The 13,721-nt window shown below is 35.8% G+C and overlaps 1 protein-coding gene across 1 annotated transcript in view; it reads right to left on the bottom strand.

Annotated features, from left to right (window-relative positions):
• Positions 1 to 13,721, bottom strand: part of DGKB (diacylglycerol kinase, beta 90kDa) — a 273,672-nt gene that overhangs the window by 99,808 nt on the left and 160,143 nt on the right. The window contains exons 6-8 of the mRNA XM_006832292.1: positions 10,913 to 10,962; positions 7,341 to 7,415; positions 2,755 to 2,874 (exon numbers count right to left, since the gene is read on the bottom strand). Coding sequence (XP_006832355.1) covers positions 2,755 to 2,874; positions 7,341 to 7,415; positions 10,913 to 10,962 — 245 coding nt within the window. The remainder of the gene's footprint in view (positions 1 to 2,754; positions 2,875 to 7,340; positions 7,416 to 10,912; positions 10,963 to 13,721) is intronic.

Below are 13,721 nucleotides of genomic sequence, written 5' to 3'. Positions count from 1 at the left end.
AAAGACCACAGCCTTCAGTATGGTTGTACCTCAGTGTAAAGAAAACAAAAATCCTCACCACTGGACCAATAAACAACATCCATATAAAATGGAGAAAAGATTGAAGTTGTCAAAGATTTCATTTTGCTTGGATCAACCATCAACACTCATGAAAGCAGTAGTCGAGAAATCAAATTACGTATTAAGCAAAACCTCTTTGAAGTGTTCATTAGCAAAGGTGTCAGTTTGAGGACTAAGGTGTGCCTGACCCAAACCATGGTATTTTCAGTAACTTCATATGTTTGTGTAAGTTGGAACATGAATAAGGAAGAGTGTAGCAGAATTGATTTGAGTTATGGTATTGGAAGAGACTATTGAAAGTACCTTTGACTTCAAAAGAACAAATCAATCTGCATTGGAAGTAGTACAGTCACAATGCTCCTTGGAAGCCAGGATGGCCAGACTTTGTCTCTCATACTCTGACATTTTATCAAGATGGAATCATCCCTGGGAAAGGATATTATGTTTGGTAAAGTGGAGGGTTGGAGATAAAGAGGAAGACTCCCAATGAGATGGATTGGCATAGTGGCAGCAGCAATCGGCTCAAAATGTAGCAATAATTGTGAGGATGGCACAGGAATACAAAGTGGTTCGTTCTGTTGTACATAGGGTCACTATGAGTTGGTATTGACTCAATGGCACCTAACAACAATATGGTAAGTTTTAATTTCCTAAATTTACATGTTAATACTGTTTTCTTTTCTAGCTACTACCATGCCTAAAATTTGAAAATCCAAAAAAAAAAAAGGGGCAAATACTGTCTTAAAGTTCATTTTTATATCCCCAAACCTATTTGTAAATAATATAATATATATTTTATACCATTCAAATATATTACCAGACTATGAGATATCTTTATATATGACCTAAAAATTTGGTAAAAATTGTTTAATTGTGCTGCAATTTCAAATATGCAAATTGCCATTGGTCTAGTTAGAAGTTTGAATCAATCGGCCCTGGTAGAACCATGGTTAAGCATTCAACTGTAGACTCAAATGTGGAAGTTCAAGCCTATTATATGCTCCAGAGGGCAAAAGACCTGGTTATCTGTCCCATAGCCTAGGAAACACCATGGAGTAGCTCTACTCTGGCATTAAAGGTCACTAGGTGTTGGAATAAACTCACAACACACAACAAAAGCTTGAAATATTTTGGGATCAGCAGCCAAGTATGGACATTATGCTAATATAGCTCAACACTTTATTGTATGTGCTGCAGTGTTTTCGATCACCCATACTGGAATCCAAACATAATATTTTACTACACATTACATTATAGACAATTCTTCCTAAATTATTAATAATAAATATGAAAATCAGGTTAGTGAGCTCATTTATTTATTTATTTTACTTTGTTTCTTAGAATTACTGAAATCCATGACAAGGCTAGGTCAACAAACTTTGGATACAAAGTCATTATTCTATTGTATTCTGTTCTAAGGTTGACCTTTTTTATTCCCCAAGGTCAACATTTAATTGCTACTAGATGCACTGGAACAAGAAAAAAATTGACAGGCTTAGAAGCAGAGCTTAGTTGAGCTGCTAATATAAAAGAAAAACATATGTGTGTATGCACATATTTATCCTCTCAACTATCCCAAATACAAAACTGGCTACTCCGAATATTGGTCATATACAAAATTAAATATCTTCCTGAGGGTAGGCATATGGAATGAGATGAAAAGGCATAAGAACCATGTTGCTTTTACGTGCCGTTGAGTTGGTTCGAATCACAGCAAACTTGTATACAATTTCAAAGGACTGGCTGGTGAGCCTGAACCAACAACCTTGCGGTTCAAACAGACCTTGTGGTCCAGTGATTGTCCTACAGTGCAATATTGAAAGTAATAATATTGGAGTGGAAACTCTCTTGAATTAGATCATATGAGGAAGTCAATCATTAATCTTTTAAAAATTGAAAAACACAAATTGCTGCTAAATTCATTCTGACTCATAGTGAGTGTATAGTACAGAGGAGAGCAGCCCCATAGGGTTACAAAGGCTGTAAATCTTTGTGGAAGCCGACTGTTACATCTTCTTCCCATGGTTCCAACTGCTGACCTTTCAGTTATCAGCTGAGCATTTAAACACTGCCACCTGAGCTCTTTCCACTACTAGATTACACTGTAAGTAGACGGAAACTAAAGACAAAAGGATTTATATTAAATCCTAAGGGAGTATCCAGAGTCCTGGTGTGGGGTTTTAGGATAAGCATTGCTTTGTTAATCACAAGGTCAGTGGTTTAAACTCACCAACCAGCACTTGTAAACCCTATGGAGGGTCGCTGAGTCAAAACCGACTCAACTTAACAACACTTAACACTTAACAACAACACAGTATCTGAAATGACTCGATGTGCCTGTGACAACTATTACTACACCAAGAGTTATTGTTAAATTACAGAATAGCATACTTCTTAAAGGAGCCCTGGTATGGTGCTGCCGGTTGACACTCTGGTCTGCAAAGTCAGTTTGAACTGCAAGGATGGTGGTTCAAGCTCACTAGCCACTCATCGGAAACCATATACAGGGTCGCTATGGGTCAGAATCGACTCAACGGCACGTAACAACAACAGCAAAAATACTTATTAAAAGATCCAGGCACTCATTAAATTCTTAATGGTAGAAAAATGGTCAGACCATTTTATAATTTAAATGTACAATCGAGAACCCCTCTAACTTTTCACCAGAGTCCCCTGTTCTGTGTGATTACTTACATTCTCCAAGCCCAGGAGGACAAGAAGTGGAATTGTTGTCATTCCTCCTTGGATCCATTCCTCTAGAGAGACAGTTCCATCATGGTCATAATCGATTTCCTCCATCATTTCATGGAGGATCTGGAGTGGAGGAAACGTGGAAAACTCGTAATGAATAACAATGGTGATCTGTATATGATCCAACAAAGCACAATGTAGAGCTGGTTCTAACAATGCATGACTAGCAGGTAAGTGGAAAGTTGAGACAGATCTCTAGATAACTCAGTACAGCATCCATCCAATTACTGAGATAAAAGTGTCTTTGTCATGAATTCTAGAATCTACATTGCTCAAACTTCAGAGATAATTGCTTAACTTTTTAATATTTTTTCAATGTATGGTCTGGCTAAAACAAGAAAGTATCTTTAATTTAAGAGTGTACGCGATCTTTAATTACTTTCTCCAGTTTTGGTTTTTTTTTTTTTTTCATTTTTAATTCAAATATATGCTAGAAAATGTCTGAGCAAATTAACTTCATGGCAAAGAGCTGAAACACTGTTTTGCTAAGTGGTAAGGGGAGGGGAGTATTAAGTTGCTTTTAATTGTCTATCAGAACTTAATAAAGCCAACAAGTTAAACAAATTATGTGTGATCAGACTTCTTTTCTAAAGATGACTTGAACTTAATACCCTCCAGAGCATGTGTCCGTAATGCATTTGCCTCCCTGTGATAGGGCACTAATGTTTGTACGTACTTCAAAAGGTGTTCTGAGAGTTAAAGTGTTGTTTATCTAAACATTCCCATCCTTGGTTAATTGGTGTCATTGTTCAGTAAATATTTGAAAATCAGAGTATTTTTCTTTTGTGGCAACAAATTTATCTACAAGTTTTGGGAGGTAAGTTTGAAAGCAAAATGTTTCTGAAATAATTATCTCATGATTCTGAAAATAAATGAAAAGAGAAATTATTTATAATTAGCCAAACTAACATATGATCAGGTTAAAATGCCCTGTCCTTTAAAGACACACTGATGAATTAGTAGAAACGAATAAGTGAGAAAACAACAAAACATTTCTTTCAGATATCACTTTGTGTCTAATAAATCTAGAGCCTGGGTTAGTTTCATGCAGCTCCTTCCAAGTACGTCTCAGTTTTTCCTAACTGTCATCAACTTTAAATAAACACTTGTCTCAATTTATGCTGTTTGCCATTGAGTCCATTCTGTCATGATGACCCCATGTGCTAGAGAGTAAAACCTCTTCATGGGGTTTTCTTGACTATAATCTTAATGGAAGCAAATTGCCAGGTTGTTCGAACATGGTTTTGCTGGGTGTGTTCAAACCACTAACCTTTAAGTAGACAGTCAAGTGCAAACCATTTGTGCCAAGTAAATGAGCCTGAAAATGTCTGCATTTCTTTAAAATGAGGAGTACTGTTGAACCAGTAGGCAGAATGATATCATTACTAGGGCAGCAACCACACTGCACAAAGTAAAGTCTTACCCCATAGTCTGATTCTTTGGAGTCCCTGGGTGGTGCGAACATTTAATTCATTCACAGAGAGCCAAAAGATCAAAGGTTTGAATCCAACCCAATTGTACTCTGGAAGAAAGTCCTGACAAGCTTCTTTCCAAATATCCCTATGATGCAGCAACAACTCTGGCCCATGTGGACTATCCAAGAGTCAGAATAAACTGAACAACAGTTATTTGGTTTTGCTTTTCCAACTCTTTAAACTCCACAGAGCACCTGTGCAATCTATGACAGGTACTGGTACACAGTTTGTGTTGTCCATTAGGTATTTGTCAAAATTTGACTGTCTTACCACCTGTGCTCAAACCCTCCAGATATCCCTTTTATCAAACCCACAATCCCCACCTGGAACCTTCAAAGAAAAGAAGAAAAAAAAAAAAAAAAAAAAGGAACCATCTTGCTGAAAAATGGTTAAGCAGTTGAGTGCTAACCAAAAGTTTAGCATTTTGAACTTACCAGTCACTCCATGGAATTAAAGACCTGGTGAAAGGCTCCCATAGATTTCAGCCAAGGAACCTATAGGCAATTCTTCTCTGTCCTACTGTTGTTGTTGTTAAGTATCATCGAGTTGGTTCTGACTCATAGTGAACTTGTATGGCTTCTGAGGTGCAGCTGTTGGGTTTGAACTGCTGAACTTGTGGTTCACAGTCTAGTGCTGATCCTACAGTAGCACAGCAGGAGTCCCTGTCCTATAGGGTTGTTATAAGTTGGAATCTACTTATAATAACAATACTTCTGCTTTGAACTAATGTGGGAGAAACCATCACCTCCCCACCAGTAAGGGCAGGCAGGATCAGACATGGGGACACTCACTTTGGCCCTCTTGAGTACATAAATGCATAGATGTAACCCTGAGAACAGTTAACCTTCCAGGCTTTTCAACAGACAGGAAAAGAAACAACTGACTACAATTCCACTCCTCTGTCCAGTTATTATTATGAAGTGTCTATAGGAACCTGAGAGATCTTTATAGCCCCAACTTCAAACGATACAGCTGCTACTGCTGCTGGGTGTCATGAAGTCAGTTCCAACTCACAGTGACCCTGTATAGGGTTTCTGAGGCTGTAAATCTTCATAGGAATAGTATGTCTCATCTTTCCCCTGAGGAACAGCAGGTAGATTCGAACTACTAACTTCATGGTTAGCAGCTCAACACATAACCCAGTATTCTATCAGAGCTCCTTAGCTATTATATAGGGACTTGAATAAGCCTCTCAGTTTCACAATAACATTTTATTGTGCGAATTCATATTCCAATAATAAGAACTTAACTCTTGCCTATGGAAGTTCATTTCATTTGTACAGGGCCCTATTGTGGCACTGGTGTGGCACTGCAGGGTAAGCACTGAACTGTTAACTATAAGGTTGATCGTTCATACCCACCAGCTCTCAGAAACCCTATACAAGGTTGCTATGAGTTAGAACTGACTTAAGAGCACACCACCACCACAATGATATTACTAAAGATCTTCCTTATGATGGTGCAGTATGTTCCTTTCTATCCATTCCATTTAGTAATTGTGTTCAATTTATTCAGATACTATATACAATAATAAAAATATCATTTTATAAAGCACTTTCTAAAATAATTAAGTTGCCATTTTCTTACACTATTAATTTTCCTTTTAGTCAAATCTCTGTATCTGCTTCAAGTAATAATTATATAGTATGTTATAGATATCCCTTGACACTTTAGTAGTTACTTAATGGGAAATCTACTTAAAGCTAATAAGTACAGACCATTGTTACTGGGCACTACACAAAACTGAAGGCATTTTTCCAGGTTTGACACTCCTGCCATATATTTTATATGATCACACTGTAAATCATGTCTGTATTGTTACACTGAATAACACATCTGCATGAATTTAGCACAAGATAATGAAATTGTTTTGTAATTATAAATTGCAATAGTCATTTGTTTATTTATATGCAACAACAATGATTTAAATCATATTTACATGGACAGTAGTTAAGTCACTACTATTATTTAGTTTTAGATCTTGTGGAGTTGCATTTTCACTCAGAGTGACTCCATGTGACGAAGTAAAACTGTCCCTATAGGATTTTCTTGTCTATAAACTTCCCAGGAACAGATCACCAGGTTTTACTCCCACGGAGCTGCTGGGTGGGTTCGAACCTCTAACCTTTTGTTAACAAATGAGCGCTTAACAACTGCACCACCAATGCTCCTTAATTCACTTACCCAACTTTAGTAAATGAGTCGATAGGACTTTGTATGTATTTTTAAATTTTATCCTACTTGATAGGGCCATGATGGTAAAATTGTCCATGGAATCTTCGAAAGTGTTTGAAAAAGTTCTTGGGAAACTTTCACAATTTTTTTTTTGGCTTAATTTTTAAAAGCATTTTATTGTGAGTTCGGTGAAGGTATACAAACCAAATCAGTTTTCAATTCAATAGTTTATACACATTTTTTTAAATTGTGAATTATGTGATAATTTACATGGGTGACCATTAGCTTTACACTTAGCCTATTGTATTTCATTTCATTGCAATGATTACAATCCCTTCCATGCCCACCAGCCTGCCCACCCCACCCCCCATCAGCACACAGACTAGTTTACACACATTGGATGGCAATCCCAACAATGTGAACATGAATTATCCCACTTTCTCTCTGTTTTCCCATTTCCATTCCTCCTTTTGTTCTAACCTTCCTGAACTTTGCCCTTGGGTAAAAACAGCCCTTTTGATCTCCAATGGCTAATTATTCTAAAGTGTATGCAACTGACTAGTATATGGTGTTCCCCTTACACACTTGTGTATTATTTGACTGAAAAAAAAATCCAGACTTTTTGAGGCCCTCTCACATGTTAAAATAGCATATGGGGTGGTGCTGTGGACTAAGGTGCTGGACTGCAAAGTTGGCTTGAACCACAAGGTCAATGGTTCAAGCTCACCAGCCACTCTTCAGAAACCCTATACTGGATTGCTATAGTTCCGAACTGACTTGACAGCCCTTAACAACAACACGTGTTAAGGCTCCAGAGAAGACAAAATAACAGGGGTTTTCTGGAATTTCTCTAATTATTGTATCATTTCATATACCTACTGGATTAAGTTCAGTGACATCCCACTCAAGGTACTCGGCAACATGCATCATCTGACTGATGATATTTTCCAGCTCCTAGAGAAGATACAAAGAGAGTGGAAAGGAAGAAAGGGAGAAAAAATGTGCGTTGTTTATAAATTGTCAATCCTTAACTTAAAGGAATTGTCCAGTTCAATAAGCGACTCAAAATTAAAGGATTGCAATGCTTTAATAATCTTAAACATGTATCTTTTATTTTAATGTGTGATTAATAACACAGAAATTTTAAAAGACAGAAACAAAACAAAACCAATTGCCATCCACCCCATGTGTGTAGCTTGGAACAATAACCCAGAGGGTTTTCAAGGTGGGAACTTCCTGAAACAGATCTCTAGGTCTTTCTGCCAAGACATCTTTGGTTGAATTTGTACCATCAATCTTTCAGATAGTAGCCAAGCACTTAATCAGTTGTTGGTTGTACCTCTATACTCACAAAAAACGGGAGTTTGAATGTAAACTAATCTTGCATTTTTGTCTCAAATTTTCACCATGAGAGGGTGCAATAATACAAAGAAAGATTTTCTTCTACTGAACAGTTATATTAAGTATGAGCCTACATATTTTCACAAGCTGCTATTATAAGTCACCAACTGTCCTGACCCTTAGGCTTGAAAACAGGTGTGGAGGGGTAGAAGGAAGTGTTTGAGGGCAATGAAGAGGTTTATTTTTGTTTTGATACAGAGAATGGATATCAACTGTTCTAAGCATTTATTGAGATAACTTGTTCTGCTGGAGAAGTGTTCACGGTTGAGGTCTGGAGGCTAAGTATATGCAGAGTTTATTTTGTGACGGGATAGGATTTTCATTTTGAATTTTCATGATAGTCTACTCAAATGCCAACTCTTTGAAGAATTGCTAGCTAATGCATATGGCTTGGCTAAATAAATTAAAACCATTTTCATACATATTTATTAAATATTTTATTTTCCCTATCTCAAGAAAAACTTTATCATGGTTTTATAAAGTTTTTTTACATTTTAAATTAATTCAGTGCATTAAGTGGACCTTTATAGTATGACAAACTAATATATGAAAGGAATAAGAGAAAAGGCTTGACATTATATTATACTCTTTTACTGCATTTCCTTCTATATTCTATGGGTATTAGCTACATTAGATCAGAGATGTAACTTCTCTTAATACTCTGTTTCTGTATCAGCAAAATGGATAGCCTAGCAGTGTTTCGTTCTGCTGTGCATAAGGTCGCTATGGGTCGGTACCAACTTGATGGCACCTAACAACAACCTTATCTAGTTCATTCGGTTACTATGAAGATCAAACAAATTGTTATATAAAATATGCTTAATTTCATGTCTGGCACACTGTAAGTGATGCATAACAGTAACTACTATCATGAGGGAGTCCTGGTGTTGCACTGTAGATTAAGTTCTGGACCACAAGGTCAGTAGGAATTGCAAGGTCAGTGGTTCAAATTCAACATCCACTCTACGGAAACCCAAAACAGGATCACTGTGAGTTGGAGCCAACTCAATGGCACTTAACAACAACTATCATAAGATATATTAGGCATTCAGTGACTCTGTAGTATAAGTAGTGGACTGCTAACCACAAGGCTGATGATTAGAGTTCATCAGTTGCTCCGCGGGAAAAAAAATGAGACTTTCTACTCCTGTAAAGATTTGTAGCTGTAGGATAAGTTCATCCGGTTAACCTACTAGATGCTCCTTGGAATCCTTATATAGGGTTGCTATGAGTTAGAACTGACTCAATGGCACTTAGCAACAACAACAATAAACCCTATACAGAGTCACTATGAGTTGGAAATGACTTAACAGCACTTAACAACAACACTAAGACTTACTGCTATTTCTTCAAATTACCCATTTTCTTTCTGTTTTGCCTCTAAAGAGTGAACCGCTACACCTTTACACTTTTAGGACAAATAATTTTGAATGGTATTATTTTTAACCTGATATTTAAGAAAATATACTCCAGCAAAAATAGTGTGGACAAACAACAGGAAGTAATCTAAATCTGATTATATATAAAAAAAGAGACTAACTTAACCATATACATATTTATTTATCCATAAATAATAGTTCAATATTGAGACTATTGTTATAAATATTATTGATAACCCACTATATGTTAATGAAAAATGGCCAAAGGCCAAAAAAAAAAGCATTTGGCTGAATTGTTTAAAGTCTAGTAAAGAAGCATCTTTTTAATTTAACTAAGAAGAAACATTAAATAAAACAAATCTACTTTGTAATACAGTTGGATTAGTGTAATCAGAAGTGCTACAATAAGCATAATGAAATATCTCAAAGAAATTTAAAGTTACTGCTGTGAAATGTCACAAAAGAGTGAGCAAATGTATCATGTAGTTTAATATTTCTAAATGGAAAGTTTAAAAGTACCAAGCACTTAAAAAACCCCAGCAATTGAAAATAACAGAGCTAACTACAAGAAATCTCACAATCATAGCACCAACTTATTTTTATCTCTCTCTGGAGATGTTGATGCACCATTATCCTACTCAGTGTTACATAAAAGTGTCTCCAGCTAAATTACTTTGCTTGTGAAAGTCTATAAGATGATGAGGGAAACTCATTATCAGAGACATGATTTATTTTAATCAATATTTATCATATCAAAATGTTTTTATGTACCTATGTACTGGAAAATTTCTGTAACCTGACACTTGTTCTTTTATTAATAGGTATATTTTTTCTGGGTGAGAACAGGAAATAATACAATATGCAAAATACCCGATTAGTCACTATAAAATATCTGGATGGAACCTGAGACCGGTTTAAGAGATAATTGGCTGTGGATTAGAATTTAGTCTATTTTTACCTTCTCTGAACTATGAATAATATGTACATATTATAATTTAAAATTTTCATTACTCCTTTCAGCTAAATCATAGGAAAAACTAAAACTATATGTATCATTCTCTCTGCTAATCATTCAAACATGTCACTCTTCTTCTACTGTTGTTTTTATAATTGAAACTATACAAAAAGTTCAAGTTGCATATAAAATTAGATGAAGAATTTTAAAAGGAATTTTGTCAAAGTAATCTGTAAATATATTTATTTCAAAAGCATATATAACCGAGAATGCTTTTAAGGGGGAAAATAAGAAAATAATTAAATTGACTTTAATTCCTTTAAATTCTACTTGCATTCTCATTTTTCTTAGTAATGTTCAGTCCCTCTGGTCATTTTTCCTTCTTTCTAGTTCAATGATCTCAAATTTATCTTATGTTTTATTCAGGCCAAGCTGGAGTCTTCCTTTTTTATCTAAGTTCAGTGCAAGGAAAAAAATAAATAAATAAAAGGTAATGTCTTTGTAGCAAAGCTGTTCAATAGTACAATCGTAATCCTCCCAGTTTTCACAGATCACTCGTTTTGAAAAAGTCAGACGATAAAAATGCTACATGACTACATGGAAATTATATTAAGTGTGTCTTCTGTGGTAATAGCTATAAATTTATTCATTGCATTTTTCAGAAAAAAAAAAACTACTTTGAAATTTTCACAGAAAATTTAAAGGAAAAAAATTACCGAACTGTCCAGGAAGCCATTTCCATCGGTGTCATAAAGGCGAAACATAACTAGAAATGAAATAAAAGAGGTATTGAGAAAAGTTATAGACAAAGAAGATTAATGATTGTTTAAGGAAGACTGTCTAAAAGATTTTTTTGTTTAGGTGGAAATAGTTACTAAATTCCTTTCTTCTTTAAAGTAACTAATTTGTGGTAATATTCATCAGATCAATTGAAAGTGAATTAACCATAACTAAAAATGCTAGATATCATATGCAACAAAGTATACAAATTCATTTTATATCTAATAAATACTACAAATTTCCATTGTTTGGTCAAGTTCTTTATTAAAAGAATTTTAAATGGAAATAGATATAACAGTAGTAGTCTAGGCAATGTAAATCAGGATATTAAAGATTAAAATGGATAAGAAGTAATACAATTGATTCCAAATTACAGAGATAAATTATAATATAAAATCTGTTATATACTATCTGAGCACTCGGCTTACCTGTAAAATGAAACAATCATTCTTGCCACATGAAACTTATGTGTGACTCATACACAAATGTATATGAAATATGCAAATTAGTATATAAATATAAGCCATGTTATGATTGATCTCAAAGAAGTATGGGAGGCAGAAGGGAAGTACAAAAGAAAGGATTCTTTCTGATGGAGGATACAAAGAGAAACAATGCATTAACATCCTGAGTATAATTCTCTATTTGTTTGACTCTCAAATGGAGCTTCATAGGGTCACTAATCTTTGAAATAATAAAGTAAGGAAAGGGAAAGTGTTGGCTCTATTAGTGAGTCCAGGAAAGCATATGACAGACAGAGGTCTATGGCTAGTCTAAAGATTCCCTTGCATAATTTACACACCACCCAGAGGCTCTGGAAGAGACTGCAGGTGCCTTTTTTTTTATATATAAACAGAGATGTCACAGCTGTAAAAATAAAGAAGTGGAAGTGAGAGTTTGGGTCAGGTTTCTATAATTTCCTAGAGAATCATCATGTCCTAAATTTGTAAAATTTATGAAGACATTGATAAGAAGGCGATATGGAATGAATGACGTTAAGCTTACATTTGTAACTAATTGCTAGTTTAAGTTAAAAATTTTATTTTCCCAATTTTTATATTATTAATAAGAAACACCATCAGTTTGTGTAACACCCAAAGTAAAAAATGTTGCCAATTTTATTATGCTATTTTATTTTAAAGATGTAAAGCTATTTAACAACATTAACATGTAAGGGGAAAATGTGCATCTAAGAATTAAACTAAAGCAAATAATGTTAAGCAGCTAAAAGATTTAAATATCTTTATTTGAAACTGATGTTTTTTCTCTCAAGGACTTCATTCTTCTTGGATCAACTATCAACACTCATGGAAGCAGCAGTCAAGAAATTAAATGACGCATGCATTAGGCAAATCTGCTCACAAGACCTTTTTAAAATGTTGAAGAGCAAAGATGTCAGCTTGAGGACTAAGGTGCGCCTGACCCAAGCTATGGTATTTTCAGTAACCTCATATGCATGTGAAAGCTGGACAGTGAATTAGGAAAACCATATAAGAATTGATGCATTTGAGTTATGGTGTTGGAGGAGAATATTGAAAAGTGCCATGGGCTGCCAAAAGAACCAATAGATCCATTTTGGAAGAATTGCAGCCAGAGTGTTCCTTGGAGGCCAGGATGGCCAGACTTCATCTCTCATACTTTGAACATACTGTCCTGTCCGGAGGGACCAGTCGCTGCAGAAGGATATCATGTGTGGTAAGGGGGAGGGTCAGAGAAAAATAGGAAGACCCCCAGCGAGATGGATTGGCAAAGTGGCAGCATCAATGGGCTCAAGCGTGGCAACAATTGTGAGGTTGGCCCAGGACTGGGCAGTGTTTTGTTCTGTTACGCATAGGGTTGCTATGAGTCAGTGGCACCTAACAACAACTACAATCCTCAGTAGTGGCACTGTGGGTTAATGTATTGGACTACAAAGTTGGTTTGTACCACAAGGTTGGCGGTTCAAGCTCACCAGCTGCTCCGTGGAAACCGTATGAGTCACTATGAGTCACAGGGTCACTATGAGTCATAACTGTCTCGAAGGCACTTATCAATCACAATCCTCAGTAGGTAAGAATAAAATGTAGTGCAAAACCTACCACAATATGTATACTAAGATTTTCAAACATCTTTGTAAGAGGCAGTAAATCATAGACCACTCAGAGAAGAGGTTAACTACCAGGAATAAAGGCAAAGACTTACAGTAACCTAACTGCTTTAGAATTAGGGATCCTGAGACACTGCTTATTCTCACTGGAGTAACTAACAGCTAAATTAGTTCGTATTGTTCTGATCTGTGAAATCCTATGTCTTTTGTTAGACCTTGCAGTTAATAGGAGCAGAAAGATACACATGCATATGTATATATTTATATATGCAGAAAGATGTTGTATGTATGTGTATCTTTCTGCTCCTATTAATTGCAAGGTCTAACAAAAGACATATGTATATACATATCTTTCTGCTCATAAGGAGCTCTGGTAGCATAGTGGTTACGAATCATGCTGCGAACCTCAAGGTCAGCAGTTCGAAACTACCAGCTGTTCTGCGGGAGAAAGATGAGGCTTTCTGTTCCCATAAAGATTTACAGCCTCGGAAACCCTGTACAGCGTCACTATGAGTTGGACCCGACTCCACGGCACATAACAACAACAACATACATACATAGGTGGTGTGCATATCTGTCATTTATTTGGCAGCATCTGAAACTTCTTCCTGTGTTCAAAAAGCCATCATCACACCTTAGAGCAGGTGGTGGGCTGGCAA

The sequence above is a fragment of the Chrysochloris asiatica genome, unplaced genomic scaffold, assembly GCF_000296735.1.
Source record: "Chrysochloris asiatica unplaced genomic scaffold, ChrAsi1.0 scaffold00006, whole genome shotgun sequence".
Taxonomy (NCBI): domain Eukaryota; kingdom Metazoa; phylum Chordata; class Mammalia; order Afrosoricida; family Chrysochloridae; genus Chrysochloris; species Chrysochloris asiatica.
This window is presented reverse-complemented; position numbering and strand designations above follow the sequence as displayed.